At 38.5% G+C, this 20,764-nt stretch overlaps 1 protein-coding gene and 1 non-coding gene across 5 annotated transcripts in view; both read right to left on the bottom strand.

The window, feature by feature from the left end:
* NSUN6 (NOP2/Sun RNA methyltransferase 6) overlaps positions 1-20,764 on the bottom strand; it is a 73,005-nt gene that overhangs the window by 25,080 nt on the left and 27,161 nt on the right. For all 4 annotated transcript variants that reach the window (XM_086714820.1, XM_025930261.2, XM_086714821.1 and 1 more), the window contains exons 6-8: positions 19,737-19,818; positions 15,103-15,222; positions 9,345-9,489 (exon numbers count right to left, since the gene is read on the bottom strand). In XM_086714820.1, coding sequence (XP_086570946.1) covers positions 9,345-9,489; positions 15,103-15,222; positions 19,737-19,818 — 347 coding nt within the window. The remainder of the gene's footprint in view (positions 1-9,344; positions 9,490-15,102; positions 15,223-19,736; positions 19,819-20,764) is intronic.
* LOC112868050 (U2 spliceosomal RNA) lies at positions 8,629-8,817 on the bottom strand. Its single transcript, XR_003224245.1, has one exon. It is a non-coding gene; the product is annotated as a U2 spliceosomal RNA (small nuclear RNA).

Here is a 20,764-nt window from a genome sequence, read left to right as displayed (position 1 = left end):
ATTTTTGCTTTTGTTTCCCTTGCCTCCGGAGACGTGTTGAATAAGAAGTTGCTGCGGCCAAGATCAAAGAGGTTGTTGCCTGCTTTCTCCTCGAGGATTTTGATGGCTTCCTGTCTTACACTGAGGTCTTTCATCCATTTTGAGTTTATTTTTTGCGTATGGTGTAAGAAAGTGGTCCAGGTTCATTCTTCTACAAGTCGCTGTCCAGTTTTCCCAGCACCACTTGCTGAAGAGACTGTCTTTATTCCATTGGATATTCTTTCCTGCTTTGTCAAAGTTTAGTTGACCATACGTTTGTGGGTCCATTTCTGGGTTCTCTATTCTGTCCCATTCATCTGAGTGTCTGTTCTTGGGCCAGTACCATACTGTCTTGATAATTACAGCTTTGTAGTATAGTTTGAAGTCCAGAATTGTGATGCCTCCTGTTTTGGTTTTGTTTTTCAAGATTGCTTTGGCTATTCGGGGTCTTTTCTGGTTCCATACAAATTTTAGGATTATGTGTTCTAGCTCTGTGAAGAATGCTGGTGTTACTCTGAGAGGGATTGCACTGAATATGTAGATTGCTTTGGGTAGTATCGACATTTTAACAATATTTGTTCTTCCTATCCAGGAGCATGGAATCTTTTTCCATTTCTTTGTGTCTTCTTCTATTTTTTTCATAAGCTTTCAGTATATAGATTTCCGTGTATAGATTTCAGTTTTCAGTGTGTAGATTTTTCACCTCTTTGGTTAGATTTATTCCTAGGTATTTTATGGTTTCTTGTGCAATGGTAAATGGGATCAATTCCTTGATTTCTCTTTCTGTCACTTCATTGTTGGTGTATAGGAATGCAACCGATTTCTGTGTGTTGATTTTATATCCTGCAACTTTGCTGAATTCATGAATCAATTCTAGCAGTTTTTTGGTGGAATCTTTTGGGTTTTCCATATAGAGTATCATGTCATCTGCGAAGAGTGAAAGTTTGACCTCCTCCGGCCGATTTGGATGCCTTTTATTTCTTTGTGTTGTCTGACTGCAGAGGCTAAGACTTCCAATACTATGATGAATAACAGTGGCAAGAGTGGACATCCCTGTCTTGTTCCTGACCTTCAGGGGAAAGCTGTCAGTTCTTCCCCATTGAGGATGATATTAGTGTTGGGTAGTTCATATATGGCTTTTATGATCTCAAGATATGCTCCTTCTATCCCTACTTTCTTGAGGGTTTTTATCAAGAAAGGATGGTATATTTTGTCAAATGCTTTCTCTGCATCTATTGAGAGGATCATATGGTTCTTTTCCTTTCTTTTATTGATGTGATGAATCACGTTAATTGTTTTGCAGATATTGAACCAGCCCTAGATCCCAGGTATAAATCCCGCTTGGTCGTGGTGAAAAACTTTTTTTAATATATTGTTGGAGCCAGTTGGCTAATATCTTGTTGAGGATTTTTGCATCCATGTTCATCAGGGAAATTGGTCTGTAGTTCTCCTTTTTAGTGGGGTCTCTGTCTGGTTTTGGAATCAAGGTAATGCTGGCTTCATAGAAAGAGTTTGGGAGTTTTCTTTCTGTTTCTAATTTTTGGAACAGTTTCAAGGGAATAGGTATTAACTCTTCCTTAAATGTTTGGTAGAATTCCCCTGGAAAGCCTTCTGGTCCTGGACTCTTGTTTTTGGGGAGATTTTGATTACTAATTCGATTTCCTTACTGGTTTTGGGTCTGTTCAAATTTTCTATTTCTTCCTGTTTCAGTTTTGGTAATGTATATGTTTCTAGGAATTTGTCCATTTCTTCCAGATTGCCTATTTTATTGGCATAAAATTGCTCATAATATTCTCCTATTATTGTTTTTATTTCTGTTGTTTTGGTTGTGATCTCTCCTCCTTCATTCTTGATTTTACTTATTTGGGTCCTTCCCTTTTTCTTCTTGATCAAACTGGCTAGTGGTTTATCAATTTTGTTAATTCTTTCAAAGAATTCTGGTTTCTTTCTGGTTCTTTCTTTCTTTCTGGTTTCATTCATCTGTTCTACTGTTTTTTTTTGGTTTCGAGAGCATTAATTTCTGCTCTAATCTTTATTATTTGTCTTCTGCTGGTTTTGGGTTTTATTTGCTGTTCTTTTTCCAGCTCCTTAAGGCATAAGTTTAGGTTGGGTATCTGAGATCTTTCTTCCTTCTTTAGGAAGGCCTGGTTTGCTATATACTTCCCTATGACCACCTTTGCTGCGTCCCAGAGGTTTTGGGTTGTGGTGTTAACATTTTCATTGACTTCCATATACTTTTTAATTTCCTCTTTAACTTCTTGGTTAGCCCATTCATTCTTTAGTAGGATGTTCTTCAGTCTCCAAGTATTTGTTACCTTTCCAAATTTTTTCTTGTGGTTGATTTCAAGTTTCATAGCTTTGTGGTCTGAAAATATGCACGGTATGATCTCAATCTTTTTGCACTTACTTAGGGTCATGCTCTCTCTTAAAAAAAAAAAAAAAAAGAACGTGTTCAAACTTAAGTGACCACCAACTTAACATAGACTGCTATACACAAGTGGATGTTATAAATGAATGCCATGGTAACCACAAATAAAACCTATAACAGATACACATACACAAAAAGAGAAAAGAACCCAAGCATAACACTAAAGAAAACCGCCAAACCACAAAGGAAGAGAGCAAGGGAAAAAGAAAAGAACAGAGAAGAACTACAAAAATAACCAGAAAGCAATTAACAAAATGGCAATAATTATGTACCTATCAATAACTGCTTTTAAGTTTAAATAAATGCTCCATTCAAAAGACAGGTGACTAAATGAATAAAAACCAAGACCTGTCTCTAGGCTGTCTACAAAAGACTTGTTTCAGACCTAAAGATACACAGAGACTGAAAATGAAGGGATGGAAAAAGATATTCTGTGCAAACAGAAGCAAAAAATTAAAAAGCCAAGCAGAAACACCTATGTCAAACAAAACAGACTTTAAAACAAAGATTCTAATAAGAGATAAATAAGGGTATTACATAATGATAAAGGGATCAAGCCAGCAAGAGGATATAACAATCGTAAATATCTATCCACCCAACATAGAAGCACCTAAATACATAAAGCAAATATTAACAGACATAAAATGACAATACAATACTAATATACAATAATAGCAGTGGACTTTAACACCTCAATTATGTCAACTGATAAAATATCCAGACAGAAAATCAACAAGGAAATAGTGGCTTTGAAATACACATTAGACCAAATGGACCTAACAGATACAGAACATTCCATCCAAAATGAGCAAAACACACATTCTTTTCTAGTGCACATGGCATATTCTCTAAAGTGGATCACGTGTCAGGCCACAAAACAAGCCTCACTAAGTTTAAAAACACTGAAATCATATCAATTATCTTTTCCAACCACAACAATATGAAACTAGAAAGCAATTATTTAAAAAACAGAAACAAGAAAAAACACAAATACATGGTGGCAAGACAACATGCTACTAATCAGTCAATGGGTCAATGATGAAATAAAAAAGGAAAAAAAAAAAAGACCCGGAGACAAATGAAAATGGAAACGCAACAGTCCAAAATTTTGGGACAAAGCAAATGTAGTTCTAAGACAGAAGTTTGCAGTGATATAGGTATACCTCAAGAAACCAGAAAAATCTCACATAATCTGACCTTATAACTAAAGAAACAAGGAAAAAGAACAAAGCTTAAAGTTAGAGGGAAGTAAATAAAAAGATTAGAGCAGAAATAAATTGAGACTAAAAAAAAAAAAAAAACAGTAAAGATCAATAATTGAATAAACAAAATTAATAAACCTTTATACAGATTCATCAAAACTCTAATAAAATCAGAAATAAAAGAGCAGAAATAACTGACACCACAGAAATAAAAAGGATTCTAAGAGAACACTACAAAAAAATGATACGCAAACTAGAAAACGTAAAAGAAATGCATCAATTCCTAGAAACATACAATCTCCCAACACTTAATAAGAAATAGAAAATTTGAACAGACCAGTTACTAGTAGTGAAATTAAATCAATAATCAAAAAACTCCCAACAAACACAAGTCCAGGGCCAGATGGCTTCAAAGATGAATTCTACCAAACATTTAAAGAAGAGTTAATACCTATTCTCAAACGATTTCAAAAAATAAAATAGGAAGAAAAACTTCCAAAGGCATTCTAACAAGCCATCATTAGCCTTATACCAAAAGCAGACAATGACACTACAGAAAAAGAAAACTGCAGGCCCATATCCCTGACACAAAGACAGGTGCAAAAATCCTCAAAACATTAGCAAACCAAATTCAACAATACATGAAAAGGATCATTCACCACTACCAAATGGAATTTATTTCAGGGATGCAAGGATGGTTCAACATTCACATACTAACGTGATACATCGCATTAACAAGAGGAAGGATGAAAACCACAGGACTGGGCACCTGGGTGGCTCAGATGGTTAAGCATCCAACACTTGATTTCAACTCAGGTCATGATCTCATGGTTCGTGAGTTAGAGCTCCACATCAGGCTCTGTGCTGACAGTGCAGAGCCTGCTTGGAATTCTCTCTCTCTCTGCTCCCCCCAACTCGTGTGCACGTGCGCTCTCTCTCTCAAAATAAACTTAAAAAAAAACCCATAGGATCATCTCAATAGACGCAGAAAAAAGTATCTGACAAAATGTAACATCTCTTCGTGATAAAAACTCTCAACAAAGTGGGTTTAGGAGAAACATGCCTCAATGTAATAAAGGCCATATATGAAGCACACATAGCCAATATCATAGTCCATAGCAAAAAACTGAAAGCTTTTCCTCTAAGATCAGGAATAAAACAAGGATGTCCACTCTCACCACTTTTAGTCAACATAGTACTGGAAGTACTAGCCACAGCAATCAGACAAGAAATAAAATGGATCCAAATTGGTAAGGAGAAAACAAAACTGTTATTCTTTGCAGATGACATGATACTATATATAGAAAACCCTAAAGATTAAAAAAAAATTAGAATAAATGAATTCAGTAAAGTTACAGAATGCAAAGTTAATACAGAGAAATCTATTGTGTTTCTATATGGAGAAGGAAAATAATAAAATAATCCCATTTACAACTACACCAAAAAGAATAAAATACCCAGGAATAAATTCAACCGAGGGGAAAACCCATACTCTGAAAACTGTAAGACATTGAGGAAAGAAACTGAAGACAATACACATAAAAAGATATGCCATACTCGCAGATGGGAAGAATATTGTTAAAATTCCCATATTACCAAAAGATATTTACAGATTCAATGCAATCCCTACCAAAATAACTGCCGTGCTTTTCACAGAATTTGTACAGATAATACTAAAATGTGTATGAAATCACAAAGACCCCAAATACCAAAGCAATCTTGGAAAAGAAGAAGAAAGCTGGAGGTATCACAATTCCAGATTTCAAGATACACTAGAAAGCTATAGTAACCTGGAAGAATATGGTACTGGCACAAAAAAAGATCAATGGAAAAGGATACAGTGGTTGGAAATAAAACCATGCTTTTATGTTCACTTAATTAATAAAAAAAGGAGGCAAGAATATGCAATGGGGAGTGGGGAAAAGATGGTCTCTTCAATAAATGGTTCTGGGAAAACTGGACAGTTACATGCCAAAGAGTAAAACTGGTACATTTTCTCATATCAAACACAAAAATAAATTCAAAATGGATTAAAGACCTAAATATGAGACCTGAAGCCATAAAATTCCTAAAAGAAAACAAAGGCAGTCATCTCTTTGCATCAGCCTTAGCAACATATTTATGGATACGTCTCTGCAGTAAAGGGAAAAAAAAGCAAAAATAAACTATTGGAACTAAACCAAAATAAAAAGCTTATGCACAGTGAAGGAAACCATCAGAAAAATGAAAAGGCAAACCTACTGATGTAAGATTTTGCAAATGATATATCTATCTGTAAGGTGTTAATATCTGAAATACATACAGAACTTCTACAACTCAGCACCAAAAAAAAACCCCAAAGAATACAATTAAAAAGTGAGCAGAGGACCTGAAGACATTCTTTCAAAGATGACATACAGATGGCCAACAGACCCACAAAAAGATGCTCAACATCACTAATCATCAGGGAAATGCAAAATAAAACCACAGTAAGATCTCACCTCACACAACAGTGAGAATGGCTAGTGTCAAAGACAAGAAATAATATATAAGGATGTAAAGAAAAATCTTTTGCACTGTTGGTGGGAATGTGAATCAATACAACTGCTATGGAAAACAGTATGGAGATTCCTCAAACAATTAAAAATAGAAATACCACATGATCCAGTAATCTGGATAATTACCTGAAGAAAATGAAAACATGAATTCAGAAAGATATATGCGCCCCCACATTTACTGCAGCATTAGTTACAGCAGCCAATATACGGAAGCAATTCCCAGTGTCTACTGATAGATGGATACAGATGTGGTATACACACACACACGGAATAGTCAACCATAAAAATGAAAGACATCTTTGCCATTCACAACAACATGGATGGATCTAGAGGGTATGTAAAATAAGACAGAGAGAGACAAATACCATAGGATTTCACATATATGTGGACTCTGAATGTCAAAACAATAAACAAACAAACAGAAATAGACTCAAATACAGGGGACAAACCGGTGGTTGCCAGCAGGGAGGCGGGTGAGTTGATGGGCAAAATAAGTGAAAGAAATTAAGAGGTACAAACTTCTGGCTATAAAATGAGTAAGTCACAGAGATAAAACAAAACAAAACAAAACAAAACAAACAAAAACCACAGTGTAGGGAATATAGTCAATAATGTAACATTTGGGGCGCCTGAGTGGCTCAGTCGGTTTAAGTGTCCGACTTCAGCTTATGTCATGATCTCGTTTGTGGGTTTGAGCTCTGGGCTGACAGCTCAGAGCCTGGAGTCTGCCTCTGATTCTGTGTCTCCCTCCCTCTCTCTGCCCCTCCCCTGCTCACACTCTATCTCTCCCTGTCTCTTAAAAAATGAATAAATGCTAAAAAAGAAAAAGTTAATAATGTAGGAACATTTTATGATGACCGAGGGTGACTTAATTGTGATGAGCACAGGATAATGTACATAATTGTAGAATTGTTACATTATACTTGAAACTAGTAACACTATGTCAACTAAAATAATAAAACTTTTAAAAATCTTACGAATAAACGTAAACGGTCACCATCAGCACCTTAGCACTACCAAGCCTTCGTCAGACTGCTAGCTGTTCTTTAATGCCCATTGTCCTCTTTTCCTGTAGTCATGGTTTGCACTGGGCACACCACTACACTGCTAAAGACGACGTTTTCCAGCCCCCACTTGCAGCTAAATCGATCATCAAATGACTAATCTGGCCAGCTGTAGTATGCATTACTAAGAATTCTGATATCCTTTCCCTTCCCCTTGAAAGAACCAGAACATCTATCTTCGACCCAGAGATGACATAAACAGGACTGAATGACCACTTCTGCTAGGTGAGACCAAAATAAACAACGAAAACAGGGAAACAAAAAATGCTTTTATATTTTCTAAGCCATTGAATTCTGGGTCTCTTTGATACAGCCTGTGAGCCTATACCCTAATATAAATCCCCTGGCTAACTCTTTTAGGTTAACAATAACTGACCATGAAATGCTGTTCTCATGTCATCAGGCAATCAAGTCTGACCTATTCCCACATCTGTAAGAAGACAAATCATAGTCCAGAACTTGTTCCTCTGAACAATCCCTATTTTTCTAGGAAGAGTTCCATGTGCTGCATTTGTTTATTCCCGTGTGGTTTATTACACATTAGGTAGGTATCACAAAGTAACTCTCCTCACTTTCCAGGAATCTCAAAGATATGGTGATGTTCACATTACTGATGCATTTTCCATCAGATGTCTTTTGCCTGACATTCTAGCTTTAATACCCCAAATCAAACTACCATCCCGTATCTGTGACGAAACAAGTCTTGATGCAAAAAATACCTAAAGATGACAACCTAGAACCATTAGCTAATAAAGTGATGTAAATGAGTGAAAACTCAGTGATCAACTATTCCAAGTCAGTTAATATATGTCCCGCTATAGCACTGGAGACTAACCTCTAAAATGGCTACCCCTACATCTCGATTGTTCTTACCCTAATCTCAACCTATTATGCTTATAAGTATGATCACTTTATTCAGTGATATGTAAAAACTGGTCACCTACCAATGATTTCAGTAAAGTAACAGTAATGGATTATATTGAGCTGTCCATTGTCTACTAGTCATTCTTAAAAAAAAAACAACAGCTTATATATGGGAACGTTAGATGGGCTATAAGGGGTGGGGAATCAAAACCATGGCCTCAGTTTTTTAAAGTCATCTTTAAGGGCACCTGGGTAGCGCAATCAGTTAAGCATCCAACTCTTTATTTCGGCTCAGGTCACGATCTCACGATTCTGTGAGATCAAGCCCCACCTCCGGCTCTGCGCTGACAGTGCAGAGTATGCTTAGGATTCTCTCTCTCTCTCTCTCTCTCTCTGCCCCTTCCCAGCTCACGTGCTCTCTCAAAATAAATAAATAAACATTAAAAATAAAATAAAATAAAAGTCACCTTTAATCAGGTAGGATTTTTTTCCCCTGGACAATTTTCATTCCCTCAAAAAGGTGCACCATTCCTGGGAGTGCTGGGAACACAGGTCGATGCATGGAGTGGACGGAGCAAGTTCCTGTTCCATCTCCTGGTGCCAAAATCTTGTGATATATTGTCCTCAGAGAGAGGACATAGCAGATATTCAACTGATAAGAGCAGGTACTACACTTGATCCTAGCCAAAAGGCCAAGAAGTGATTAATCAAGTAGCATCTTTAATCAATGCACATTTTGGGAACACGAATGCCAATTAGTTCATTAAAATATGCAAGTTTCTGGAGTACTTCATGAAATCAAATCTAAACAAAGAAACAGAGCTATCGAGTGACTTAATACAACATTTTGTTCTAAAACAAGACATGTGGCAGTTTTTCCTCCCTTCCTAGCTCCACAGCCCCATTCTCTCAAGAAAATGAAGAAAACACAATAGCCCAAGAATCATAAAATTGAAAGGCTAATAAGCTTTCTGAGATTCAACATGAAATTAAGACAAATACAGTAAGACCAAAGGGTTTGACCAAGTCTTGGGGATATGATTGTACATTATTAAAATCTGAAATTTAGGGATGAGATGAAAAGCAAAATGGTATCTATTATGGCAACATAGCTTAAATCCATGCCAGTTTCGAGGTCTTATGGATATTTTAAGGCTAGAACAATGATAGCAAAATCTATTTGTTTCCAAAAGCCAATTACAGAAGCCTATAAAGACAAAATTTAACTCACCTTCAGCATCCTTAACCATATCGAGTTTAAGAGCCTTTGTTCCATCAAAGCAAAATGCCTTGATGGAATTCAGCCCTAACAATAAAGCATTCTGTTTTATTTTTTCTACTTTGTTGGATATTTTATCCAGTGCTATTACTTCTCCCTAAAAAACAAACAAACAAAACACATAAAAATAAGGTGTATACCCAAAGCAGTCATGAAAACTATTAATACTGTGGAAAACTGATGAAAAATTATGGTCTTCTCTATTTTACTACCACCCTTAAAGGTGACTTCATTAAGCATCTGACTGTTGCTTTTGGCTCAGGGCATGGTCTCACGGTCATGAGATCAAGCGCTGCATCCTTCTCCATGCTGGGTATGGAGCCTGCTTGGGGTTCTCGCTCTCCCTCTCTCTCTGGCCATACCCCACTTGCTCTCTCTTAAAATAAACAGTTTTTTAAAAAAAGTCAATGAGGATGATACCACACTTCTACAAATGCCTTGTGACATTCATATGGTTTTAAAAATATGCTATGAAATGATATTGCAGAGATGGTGAGATTAACTCTTCAATGTCTTTTCTTGCTTTTTTTTTTTATATACAACATCCTTGTATGACATGTGCATCTAATGCATGGACAACAATGCTGAAAATTTGCTGATGATGTTCCTAAATGTGACACCAGGTTAGTGGTAGACACAGTTTTCCTATTAATATTTTGACAAACAGGAAAACCATTTCCAGAGAGTTGAACTGGAAAAGTAAGCAACAGCAACTGGAATAAGTTTCAAATGCATTACTGTGGTGATGGGTGAAGGCTACTTTTACAGAAGTACAAGACTAGAGGCTATACTCACATAAAACTTGCTTAAATATCAAAATAAATAACAACACATCAAGAACAGCAATAAAATCTGGAATTCACGCAAGCTCAAATATTTCTATTCAAAGTTGTTCATTTCTGCTGGCGGCCCACTATGGGGGAATTGCCTAACTCTAACTCAACTCTCCACATATCCCCCACCCTTTGGCACTCACCTTGCAGTCCCTTGCCTTTCCTACTTGAGCTGAGCCATAGGACGTGCGTCAGCCAATGGGATGACAGTAAATGTGATACAAACAGAGCTGTGGAAAGGACTTGAACAGGTGGCTTTGCTCTCTGCTTTGCCCTCTGTGCTCCCAACCTTCAATGTTTGCCCTCTGCTGGGCTAGTCTCCTGACTACCCCCTAGCAGGTAGATAAGAGAAAGGAACCAGCAGCAGGGTACCCTAGTGGTCTCTGCTGAGGTCACTTTAGATAAGCCAACACCAGCCAAATTCAAGTGAATGAGCCCACCCAAGACCATGGGAACCCCTAGCTGGCCTGCAGCTGATCAGGTGCACAAGCAAGCCCTGCAGGGATCAACTGAATCCCAGACTCCCGAGCTGAATAAATGTTTAGTCGTAGGCTGCTAAGGTTTTTGTGGTCGTTTTTATACACTAGAAAACGGAACAACAAAACATGGACACACTTAAAATACCCAGATTCTCTTTGAAAGGACTTCTTATTAGAGAACGTAAAATATCTGTGAATAAATACTTCTAAGCCAACACAATAAATATCATATACCATAAATTAAGGCGGGGGGGGGTTATGATTACTTCTTCAAGGCATATCATAATCTTCACAATTAACATTTCAAGGAATCTAAAAAAGGATCTGCATTTACACACCACAACTCCATAAAATGAATCTTGTTCTGCATTTTACACTCTGGTGATATTTAATGCATTTTTCCTTAAAGTTTTTACTGTTACCACTTTAAATTCTTTTTGGATAAACAAGAATATAAGTAAACAGGCAAGTATATCTCCTCTAATGAACCCAGAGTATTAATTCCACAAAATTTAAACAAGTATCTTTTTCTTCCTTACTTACCTTAAGGCCACTCACTGAGGTTATACTAGTGTTACCGCAAGTGTGTCTGTGTGTAGGGTACCTGTGTACAGAAGGCATACATATACACACGCAGTACGTATATATACAGTGCCTATATATAGTGCTTGTAGATACACACATACAGTGCAGAGACAGATTTTAACCTTTCAGTGTAATTATTAAAAATATAAATTTATACATGTTTTATCCCTCTGTGACACAGTGAATGTTTCAGAAGTTACGACAGTATTATATACTAATATGCAAGCAGTGTGAATTTTCATCAGAAGTCTTTGGATAAAATGATTTGCACTAATGAAAGGGAAAAGTTACAATTTCACCTTGACACAGAAAATGTTCCTATTATTTTCTGTGCAAGATTGCTTGTAAATCGCTTAAGCATCCTAAAAACCATCAAATACAGATCAAAAATGATCACCTGGCAAAGTCCAACACCTGGCACTTTGGGGAGTGGGCAAATATTACTTCTATGAAGTAAATCAGCTAGAGCAGAAGGGCTTTGGTAAGCCTTACGGACGTGTATTTCTATGCCAGAAAGTCTCACACCTCAGGTAGGTAAGTTTTTATTTATAAATTAGTACTGTGACAAAAATTGTTGAGTTTTCTAGGTGCCTAAGAAATCCTCCCACTGAAGAAATGTGAGCTAATTCAGAAAATCAAGAATGGATCCACACTGCCTCAGTCTTTTACTATCCTGGCTGTGCTCCTCACCCAGCTTAGATTCCACGTGACATCAAATCACTCTCTTCTACACATGCTTTTGTGTCTTAGATGTAAGCATGGCAAAAATGCTGCTGTGGTTAAGCTCCATTCTTCACCAACCTCCTGTCTACCCCCAGGCAGCTTAAAAAAAAAAAAAAAAAAAGCCCATCATTATCCCAACTAATCCTGCCTCAAATTCATGTCTTCAGGGAGCCCACAGTGCTAACTGGATTCCTACGGCGTGTTGACACCCGTCCTCACTTCCACTTCCTGGACTGGTATTTCCTACCTCCTAGCTCTTACCGCCTCCTTCCCCATCCCCATTTTCATCTGATGACCTTGCTTCCTATTTCACTGAGAAAAGCCAAATGATCAGAAGAGACCATCCAGGTCCTCCCACACTGACCAGCCCACCAACAGCTGCACCTATGTACTCAGCCTCCCTTCTTATTTCCATGGGATAAACTGTCACGGGCTACCAACTAAAGCCACTTGTGCATCAAATCCTAGCCCATGTCACCTCCTCAAAGATACTGTCCAGGAATTTTCCCTGCTTTCTCTGGTGTTACATGTTTCCCCTTTTAATGCATCTCTCATTAGCATATAAACATTATCATTTCTCTCATCCTAAAAAAAGTATTCCCTGAGTTCACCTCCCACTACTGCCCCATTTCACTGCATTCTTTTTTTTTTTTAATGTTTATTTTTAAGAGAGAGAGAGAGAGAGAGAGAGACAGAGCATGAACAGGGGAGGACAGAGAGATAGGGAGACACAGAATCCGAAGCAGGCTCCAGCTGAGCAAGAGGTCAGCACAGAGCCCGATGAGGGGCTCGAACTCACAAAGTGCGAGATCATGACCTGAGCCGAAGTCGGACGCCCAACCGACGGAGCCACCCAGGCGCCCCTTCACTGCATTCTTGTACAAATAACTACCCTCACCACGACCAAAGGAGCTGTTTTGATTCACTTTTTCAGATTCTTCTCATTCTCAATCCAAGCAAGCATTTCCACTCACCAAAACTGCTCATGAGAAGCTCACCCATCACCAACGTGGTGCTAAGTCACTGGTATGTCTTAGTCCTCCTTTTACGGGCCGGCAACAACATGTGACACAGTTGATCTCTCCATTACCTTTCAGTCCCTTCCTGCACCTAGTTTCCAGGGTAGCACACTCCTCTGGTTTCCCTCTGACATAGCTGGCCACTCCTTCTCCTTCTCCCAGCTTCTGAATGTTGGCCCATGGTACCCAGGCAGCTCAGTCTTCTGGCCTCTTCTACTCTCTACTGCCACCCACGCTAGTTTTATGCCTTTACGCATTATCTATATGCTGATGAGGTCCAAATCTCTATTCCGTATATGTTTACATTTCCAATCCAAAGTTTTATTTCCAGTCCAGGCCTCTCTCCTGAACTCCCGGCTCAAATACCCAATTGCCTGTTCAACGTCATCCTCTGGATGTCTGACACTTCACTTTATTATCTCCAAAACTCAATTCTGACTTTTCCCTGCAGAACTTGCTCCTCCCAGTCACCCCCACCTAGCTCGCTCTCTCCATTTCCTCAGGCCCAAATCTGGAGGAGTCACCCTCCATTATTTTCTCATGTCCACAGCCCACTTCCAGTGCGTCTGCAGCTCCTTACAACCTCACCTTAAAAACCACTCCAGAACTTCCCGCCTCCATGACGCTTCCCTGAATTACGGTCTCCTAACTGGTCACCCTTGCCCTCTTACAGCTTCTCTTCAATGCAGTGGCCAAAACGATACTTGAAATAGTAAGGCTTATGCCACTCTCTCTTCAAAACCTCCAACGACTTCCCATCACTCGAGTGCAGGTGAAGTCCTGACACACCCTGCAAGGTGCTCTACCCAAACGTCCTCCCCTGGGCCCTCCCTCTCCGACTGCTCTTTCTCTACCCGTCCTCCTCAGCAAACTGCAGAGGCTCCTCAAACAAGTCAGGTGCCCTCCAGCCTCAGCACACTTGCACTTGCTGTTTCCTCTCACTAAAACACGCGTTCCACAGACCTCCACATTGCTCAGCACCTCCAAGTCTTTCCTCAGAAGCCGCCTTCCCAGTGTGGATCTCCCTCCCCACCCTCCTTCAAACTGCCTCCTCACTCTCCCACCCCCCAAGAACCCCAATTCCCCTCACCTTCCTTCACTTTTCACCGTAGCCCTTATCGCAATCACGTATGCCAGACCCTGTATTCATTTAGTTTAGTATCTGTCTCCTCGCAACTAGAATGCAAGCTACATGAAGAAGGTGATTTTGGTCACTGTGGTTTATTGCTACACGCCCAGGCCCTGGCACATGGAAGTACTAATTAAATATCTGTTTAATCAACCGAACAATCAATTAAAATCTGACTTCAGATCAAAGTAAGTGAAGACACTAGCATGTCTCAGTATTTTAGGAACCACTTAATTGTATGGAATTTGAAATAAGAAGAAAGATGGCATCAGCCAGCCGTATCCTCTTGAGCTGAAGTACTGCAATTGCAGTATAGAATGGTTACAAGGTCACACCGAGTTCTAAACAGGTAAGACTAACCGTAATGAAAGAAAACATACTGTCAAATACATACACACGGAGGTAGAGGCGGTAAAATGTGAGATAAAGTTATCCACGACTTACTCTATCTTGTGACAATAAACCAAGCTTTGTAATTAAGACAGATCATACAGCTTTTATAAGTCTCAAGATGTGTTTGACGTGTATCATATAAGTACATATGTATGGATGGATGTATAATTCGATACTGCAGTAATGTGCAAATTAACTCTTAGTGGCAAAATTGAATAGTTTAAAAAGTATCAAGTCTTATACTTAAGAACATAAAAAATCTCTTCAATGTTTCATTTAAATGTATATTTATGAAGAAGACTTCTACTTTACAAATGTACTAGCAAATTTGGGATTTAAGAAGATCTTTAAATGGTGTTTACAAATGATAATTATATACTACACTCAACACGTGATGAATCCCATCAGTGAAGAGTCTTCACTTTGGATGAATCTATAATAATTCAGATTATAAATGTCTGCATGTTTCCTAAGTTATATGTAGTGCTACTTTCAACACTGAAATACGTAATATGTTGAGAGTAGTGTTTGCTGTGAAGACAGTCTTACCTGATCATGCATTAATGCTGCAATGTGTGTAGTTTTGCCTCCGGGTGCTGCACACAAATCTAGAATCTTCTCTCCAGGTTGAGGATCCAGAACATGAGTTACGACGGCAGATGGCAAATTCTATAAGGGAAAACAAAAAATCAATTACCAATGACTCTAAATTTTTTTTAATTATTATTTTATTATTTTAATTTTTTAACATTCATTTATTATTGAGAGACAGAGGATGAGCATGGGAGGAGGGGCAGAAACAGGGGAGACACAGGATCCGAAGCAGGATCCAGGCTTTGAGCTGTCAGCACAGAGCCCAGCGCAGGGCTGGAACTCACAAACCCTGAGATCATGACCGGAGCTGAAGTCAAGACACTTAACCAACCGACTGAGCCACCCAGGTGCCCCTCTAAATCCTTTTTTTTAATTTAAAAAAAAAAAAAAATTTTTTTTAACGTTTATTTATTTTTGAGACAGAGAGAGACAGAGCATGAACGGGGGAGGGGCAGAGAGAGAGGGAGACACAGAATCGGAAACAGGCTCCAGGCTCTGAGCCATCAGCCCAGAGCCCGATGCGGGGCTCGAACTCACAGACCGCGAGATCGTGACCTGAGCTGAAGTCGGACGCCCAACTGACTGAGCCACCCAGGTGCCCCATTTTTTAAAGTAGCCTCCATACCTAGCGCAGAGCCCAGCATATAGCCCAGTGCAGGGCTTGAACTCACAACCTTGAGATCAAGACCTAAGCTGAGAACAAGAGTGGGGATGCTTAACCAACTGAGCCACCCAGATGCCCCTAATGATTCTAAATCATTTTAAAATTAAGAATCACAGAACATAAACACATCTTTGGAGGCAGTCCAGTACAGCATCCTCCACCAAAATATGGTTTCTGTAAAAATACTAGTGTCAGGAAATTCACAATTTCCTAGATTATCCTATGATCTCATAGGACCTTCACACGCAAGACACACATGCACAGATGCATTTCCCTAATCAATTTAGCAAATCATGTTTTTTTCTCAACAATTCAGTATTTTTTTAAGTTTATTTATTTTGAGACAGAAAGAGAGCAGGGGAGGGGCAGAGAGAGAGAGGGTGAGAGAGAATCCCAAGCAGGCTCTGTGCTCTGAGCACAGAGCCTGATGTGGGGCTCGAACTCATGAACCGTGAGCATCATGACCTGAGCCAAAGTCAGATACTTAACTGACTGAACCACCCAGGTGCCCCAACAATTCTCAACATTTTGAAGGTCAAAGCCCTTTTAGAAATGTAAGAAAGCTCTAGGTTTTTTTCTAAGAAAATGTATAAAATTTTGCAACTTCAGGTGCTTCACCATCTAATGCCCACTTAAGAATTCTAGTTTTATGCTAATGCCAGTCAAAGACATTTGGGTTCCTATCTTCCCACCATGACCACATTTCTGTAGGAGAAAAGTAAAATGTAAAAAAAAATCTTATTGTTTCTGATTGGCACCCAGAAATGTATTATGAGACTGGACAACTCAGATACCGCAGTAGTAAATTATACTACAGTAAGTTATACCTTACCTGATTATAAGTATTGATCACATAAGGACTGCTACTCTAGGATAACAGTTTGCCTCAAATAAAATAGAAATACTGGGGCACCTCGATGGCTCAGTCAGTTAAGCATCTGATTCTCGATTTCAGCTCAGGTCATGAGCTCATGGTTCACAAGTTCAAGCCCTGCATTGGGCTCTGCACCGACAGCACAGAGCCTGCTTGGAATTCTCTCTCCTCGCTCTCTGCCCCTCCCCCACTCATGCACACATGCTCTCTCCCTCTCAAAATAAATATTGTTTAAAAGCTAGAATATTACAAAGTAATGCATTTTCTTTAAAGTAATGCAGTTTTTAAATTACTTGGCAAGCACAGAGCTATTTAAAGTTTAAAGGTGTCCATTCATTCTCACACGGGAATTGTATCCATTAGTGTGTTCTCAAGAACTGGCAGAAGGTTACAATGCTCCCAAGTGAATCCAAGATTACCACTTGAAAACAGAAAATCAACGTGAGAAAGCAGACACAAATGAGCAAGTACTCCCCCTATGGAAACAGGAAGTATTAAAATCAATGCAAATCATTCAGGCATCTGAAGAGCAGTCCCTCCACATTAAACACTAAAAACAGCTTAACCTGTTACAGATTTTCTCTTCAATGGTCTAATTTATTCCAAAAATATTTAAAAATTGCACTCCAATATGAAAACACTAAAACATGTATGTGGCTACTGGAGATTTGGTGATTCCTTATCTGAAGACAACTGGTTATACTTGTCTCCTAATAACATTAATGTATGGGTCAAAAATGACAGAAATCTGCAATCAAACATAAATAATACATTAAGAACCTTCTGGCCATGCAATAAACTGAAATTATCAAACAGTCCAAATGAAAAGGCTTCATTAAATATTTAAATAATGACAAACTTTTCTTAAAATAATTTAGTCTACTACCTTTCTCTACAGTATATCCCAATCCTAGCTACACAAGAGAATCACCTAGTGAGTTTTTCAAAAAGGTTTAGTCCTGATCTAGAATAGTGAAACCAGAATTTCTGGCAATAGGGCCTAGGCATCAGTGTTTTCAACACTGCCCCAAGTGACTCTAACGTGCAGCCAGATGCACCCCATTGCTATGCTATAGTGATTCTCAACCTTAACTGCACATGAGAATTGCATGGGAGAGCTTTTAATCGTCCTGACCCAGGCCCCACCCCAGTCAGACCAACTAAAACCAATTCTGGTGCTAGTGCCCAGGCAGTAGTATTTATTTAAAAGCTCCTTAGGTTGTCCAACCTCATCTGGCTCTTAAATTAATTATTTACAAGGAACGAGGCAATGAGGAAATTAAGTTTTAGGCACTATGTTTTATTCCAGTTAAACTAAAATGTTATTAGAATATAGCTGAAAGCAGTTCTTGCAAGTATTTAACTGCTAAACTTTTAACTGACAATTACTTCAAATGTGAAGGACATCTAAGATTATTTTGAGATTCTGTGGACTGTGTTTAAGCAATTCAAAAGTTCCCTTTTGACTGTGAAAAGCCAAATGGTATTACACAGTTGTAGTTTTAATGATTGTATACAACACTCCAATTAACTCTGAAAAGTATATTCTAGTATATAACTTCAAGTGCTAAAATGAAAAATAATCAGTTATCAATAGCCCCTTACACGTACACATACCCCAGCAAAACAAAGTCTCCAATGCAAAGCTTTTGCATTAGCTGTCAGAAGTAACAAAGAATATAGATGTGGGGATAATGCCAAGGCCAAGAGGTATCCAAAAGCGGGAAAGAGAAAGCGAAAGAGAACCCCACAAATTTCCCCAGGAATTTTTCAGCAGCTCTATAATTCCACCCATTCTATAAACTAACCTCACCAAGTAGGTAGACAAAGGCTACCAGTTGCCAAACTCTTATGCTTATGAAATATGATTTCTTCAAGGTGTAAATTTCTTCAGCCAGTCATCCTATGAACTACCTTGTGTCACAAGTTAAATGGTTATTGAACATCATTCAATAATGTGTTCAGTATCAGCTGTCTTAAATTGTAAGCCAGTTAATGCTTGTGGTAATATATTCCAAGCACCTAGCGGAACTCCAAATTTTAAAACAAAGGCGGGGGGCGGGGGGCTGGCACAGATTACCAAAGAAGAATTTGAATAATAGCGTGTAACTATATAGTAGGTTATATATCCTATGTGTTACACCATCACTATTGTAGAATCAGATAATACACATAAATCTGTTTTCCTGTTTGTTCCCAATGGAAATAATCTTTGGGTTTATGTCTTTTGATTAAACACTGGGCAGAGCAGAAAGTAAATGGCATGTGCATTTAGGTCAGGGTTCAGACATTACTAATTATGAACTGTATATGACCTTGTCCAAGAAACCTAACAGATCTGATACTGAGTATCTTCATTACATATTGGGAGTAGTAACAATAATACCACCTAACCAATGAACTGTAACAAATCAAAAGAGTTACTGTCTGCAAAAGTATGCAATAAACTGGACACGGCAAAATAAACTGTCATATCACAGCAATTGATAACCACCTGACAAAAATGTGTTAGTAGTAAACCATCTGCATCTCACTCAAAGTTACAAATACACTTATATGTATATTAACGCATGCATTATTTAGACATTAATATTTTGAGATGGAAAATAATGATTATAATGAGCTGTTAAAGCGCCTTTGGGCAACAGAGGGTTAAAAAAAAAAGTTTAAAATTCAGTTGAGGGGCACCTGGGTGGCTCATCGGTTGAGCACCCGACTTCGGCTCCGGTCATGATTTCATGGTCCATGAGTTCAAGCCAGCATCAGCAAGCTACTGTCGGCACAGGACCTGCTTCAGATCCTCTGTCCGTCCCCCCTTCTCTCTGCCCCTCCCCCACCTGTGCTCTCTAGCAAAAATGAACATTAGGAAAAAAAATCAATTGAGAAAAAGAGAGTACGTACAAAGTTTTTTCTTACTGCTCATTAACAAAAGGTAGATCAGAAAAATAAACCACAAAAAATATGGTAATAGAAAAAAAACACTGTATTTGAAATAACTCACTGAAGTTATGTTTCAATGTTAATAAATACTTTGCTTTGACAAATACTTACCTGTAAAAATAAGTAGTTGGGCAGTACATTGTCAAATGAGGGGCTGAGGTATATCGGTTCTGTCATTCTTATGCCTATACCTCTGAAAAGCAGAAAATCTGACATTAGTCTGTATAAAGTCCATACTCTATACAAACTCCACTTCTGGGAACATACCCAAGCAGCCCAATAAATATAGGATGTTCTGCCTTTTTAAAACCTCTTTAACTCAACACCACAATCCTTAGGATATTCCTGTGAATTGTCTATGACTCATTCCCTGCAGTAGAAGGCCATCAGGAAAACTAAAAAGGATAAAGTTACATAAAATTTTCATTTAGGCACAAAGGAGTTTTTCAGAGATTTGAACAAACTGAAAAAAGCAAAGAACGGCTTGAATCTTTAAAAAAACAACAACACACAGTTATTTAATTAAAAATGTTATTTACATTAACATACAATAGTTGTATTGTTATTTTACCTTTTAATTCCAGTATACAGTGCTGTATTAGTTTCAGGTATACAATATAGGGATTCAACAATTCTATACGTTATTCAGTGTTCATGAGAATAAATGTGCTCTTAATCCCCTTTATTTCACTCATCCCCCCCCCCCCCCCCCCCGACCTCCACCTCCCCTCTCATAACCATCAGCTTGTGCTCTATCTAACCAGGAGCCTGGTTTTTGGTTTGTCTCTTTTTTTCCCTTTGTTTGCTTGTTTTGTTTCTTAAATTCCACATGAGTGAAATCATATGGCATTTGTCTTTCTTTGACATCTGAGTCTTTATTTATTGATTTATTCTAATCTTTCTGGTAACAGATTCATGATCACTGTTAACAGCAATCAACAGTTTCTAAATCCTTCAGTTTGGAAGGCACTATGCTAGGTACTTGTATGAAAAACAAAAATATACTTGGGGCGCCTGGGTGGCTCAGTCGGTTAGGCCTCCAACTTCAGCTCAGGTCATGATCTCACAGTTTGGGAGTTCGAGCCCCGCATTGGGCTCTGTGCTGACAGCTCAGAGCCTGGAGCCTGCTTCCGATTCTT

This window comes from Puma concolor, chromosome B4, assembly GCF_028749965.1.
Source record: "Puma concolor isolate L17-30 chromosome B4, mPumCon1.1.hap2, whole genome shotgun sequence".
In the NCBI taxonomy this organism is placed as follows: domain Eukaryota; kingdom Metazoa; phylum Chordata; class Mammalia; order Carnivora; family Felidae; genus Puma; species Puma concolor.
This window is presented reverse-complemented; position numbering and strand designations above follow the sequence as displayed.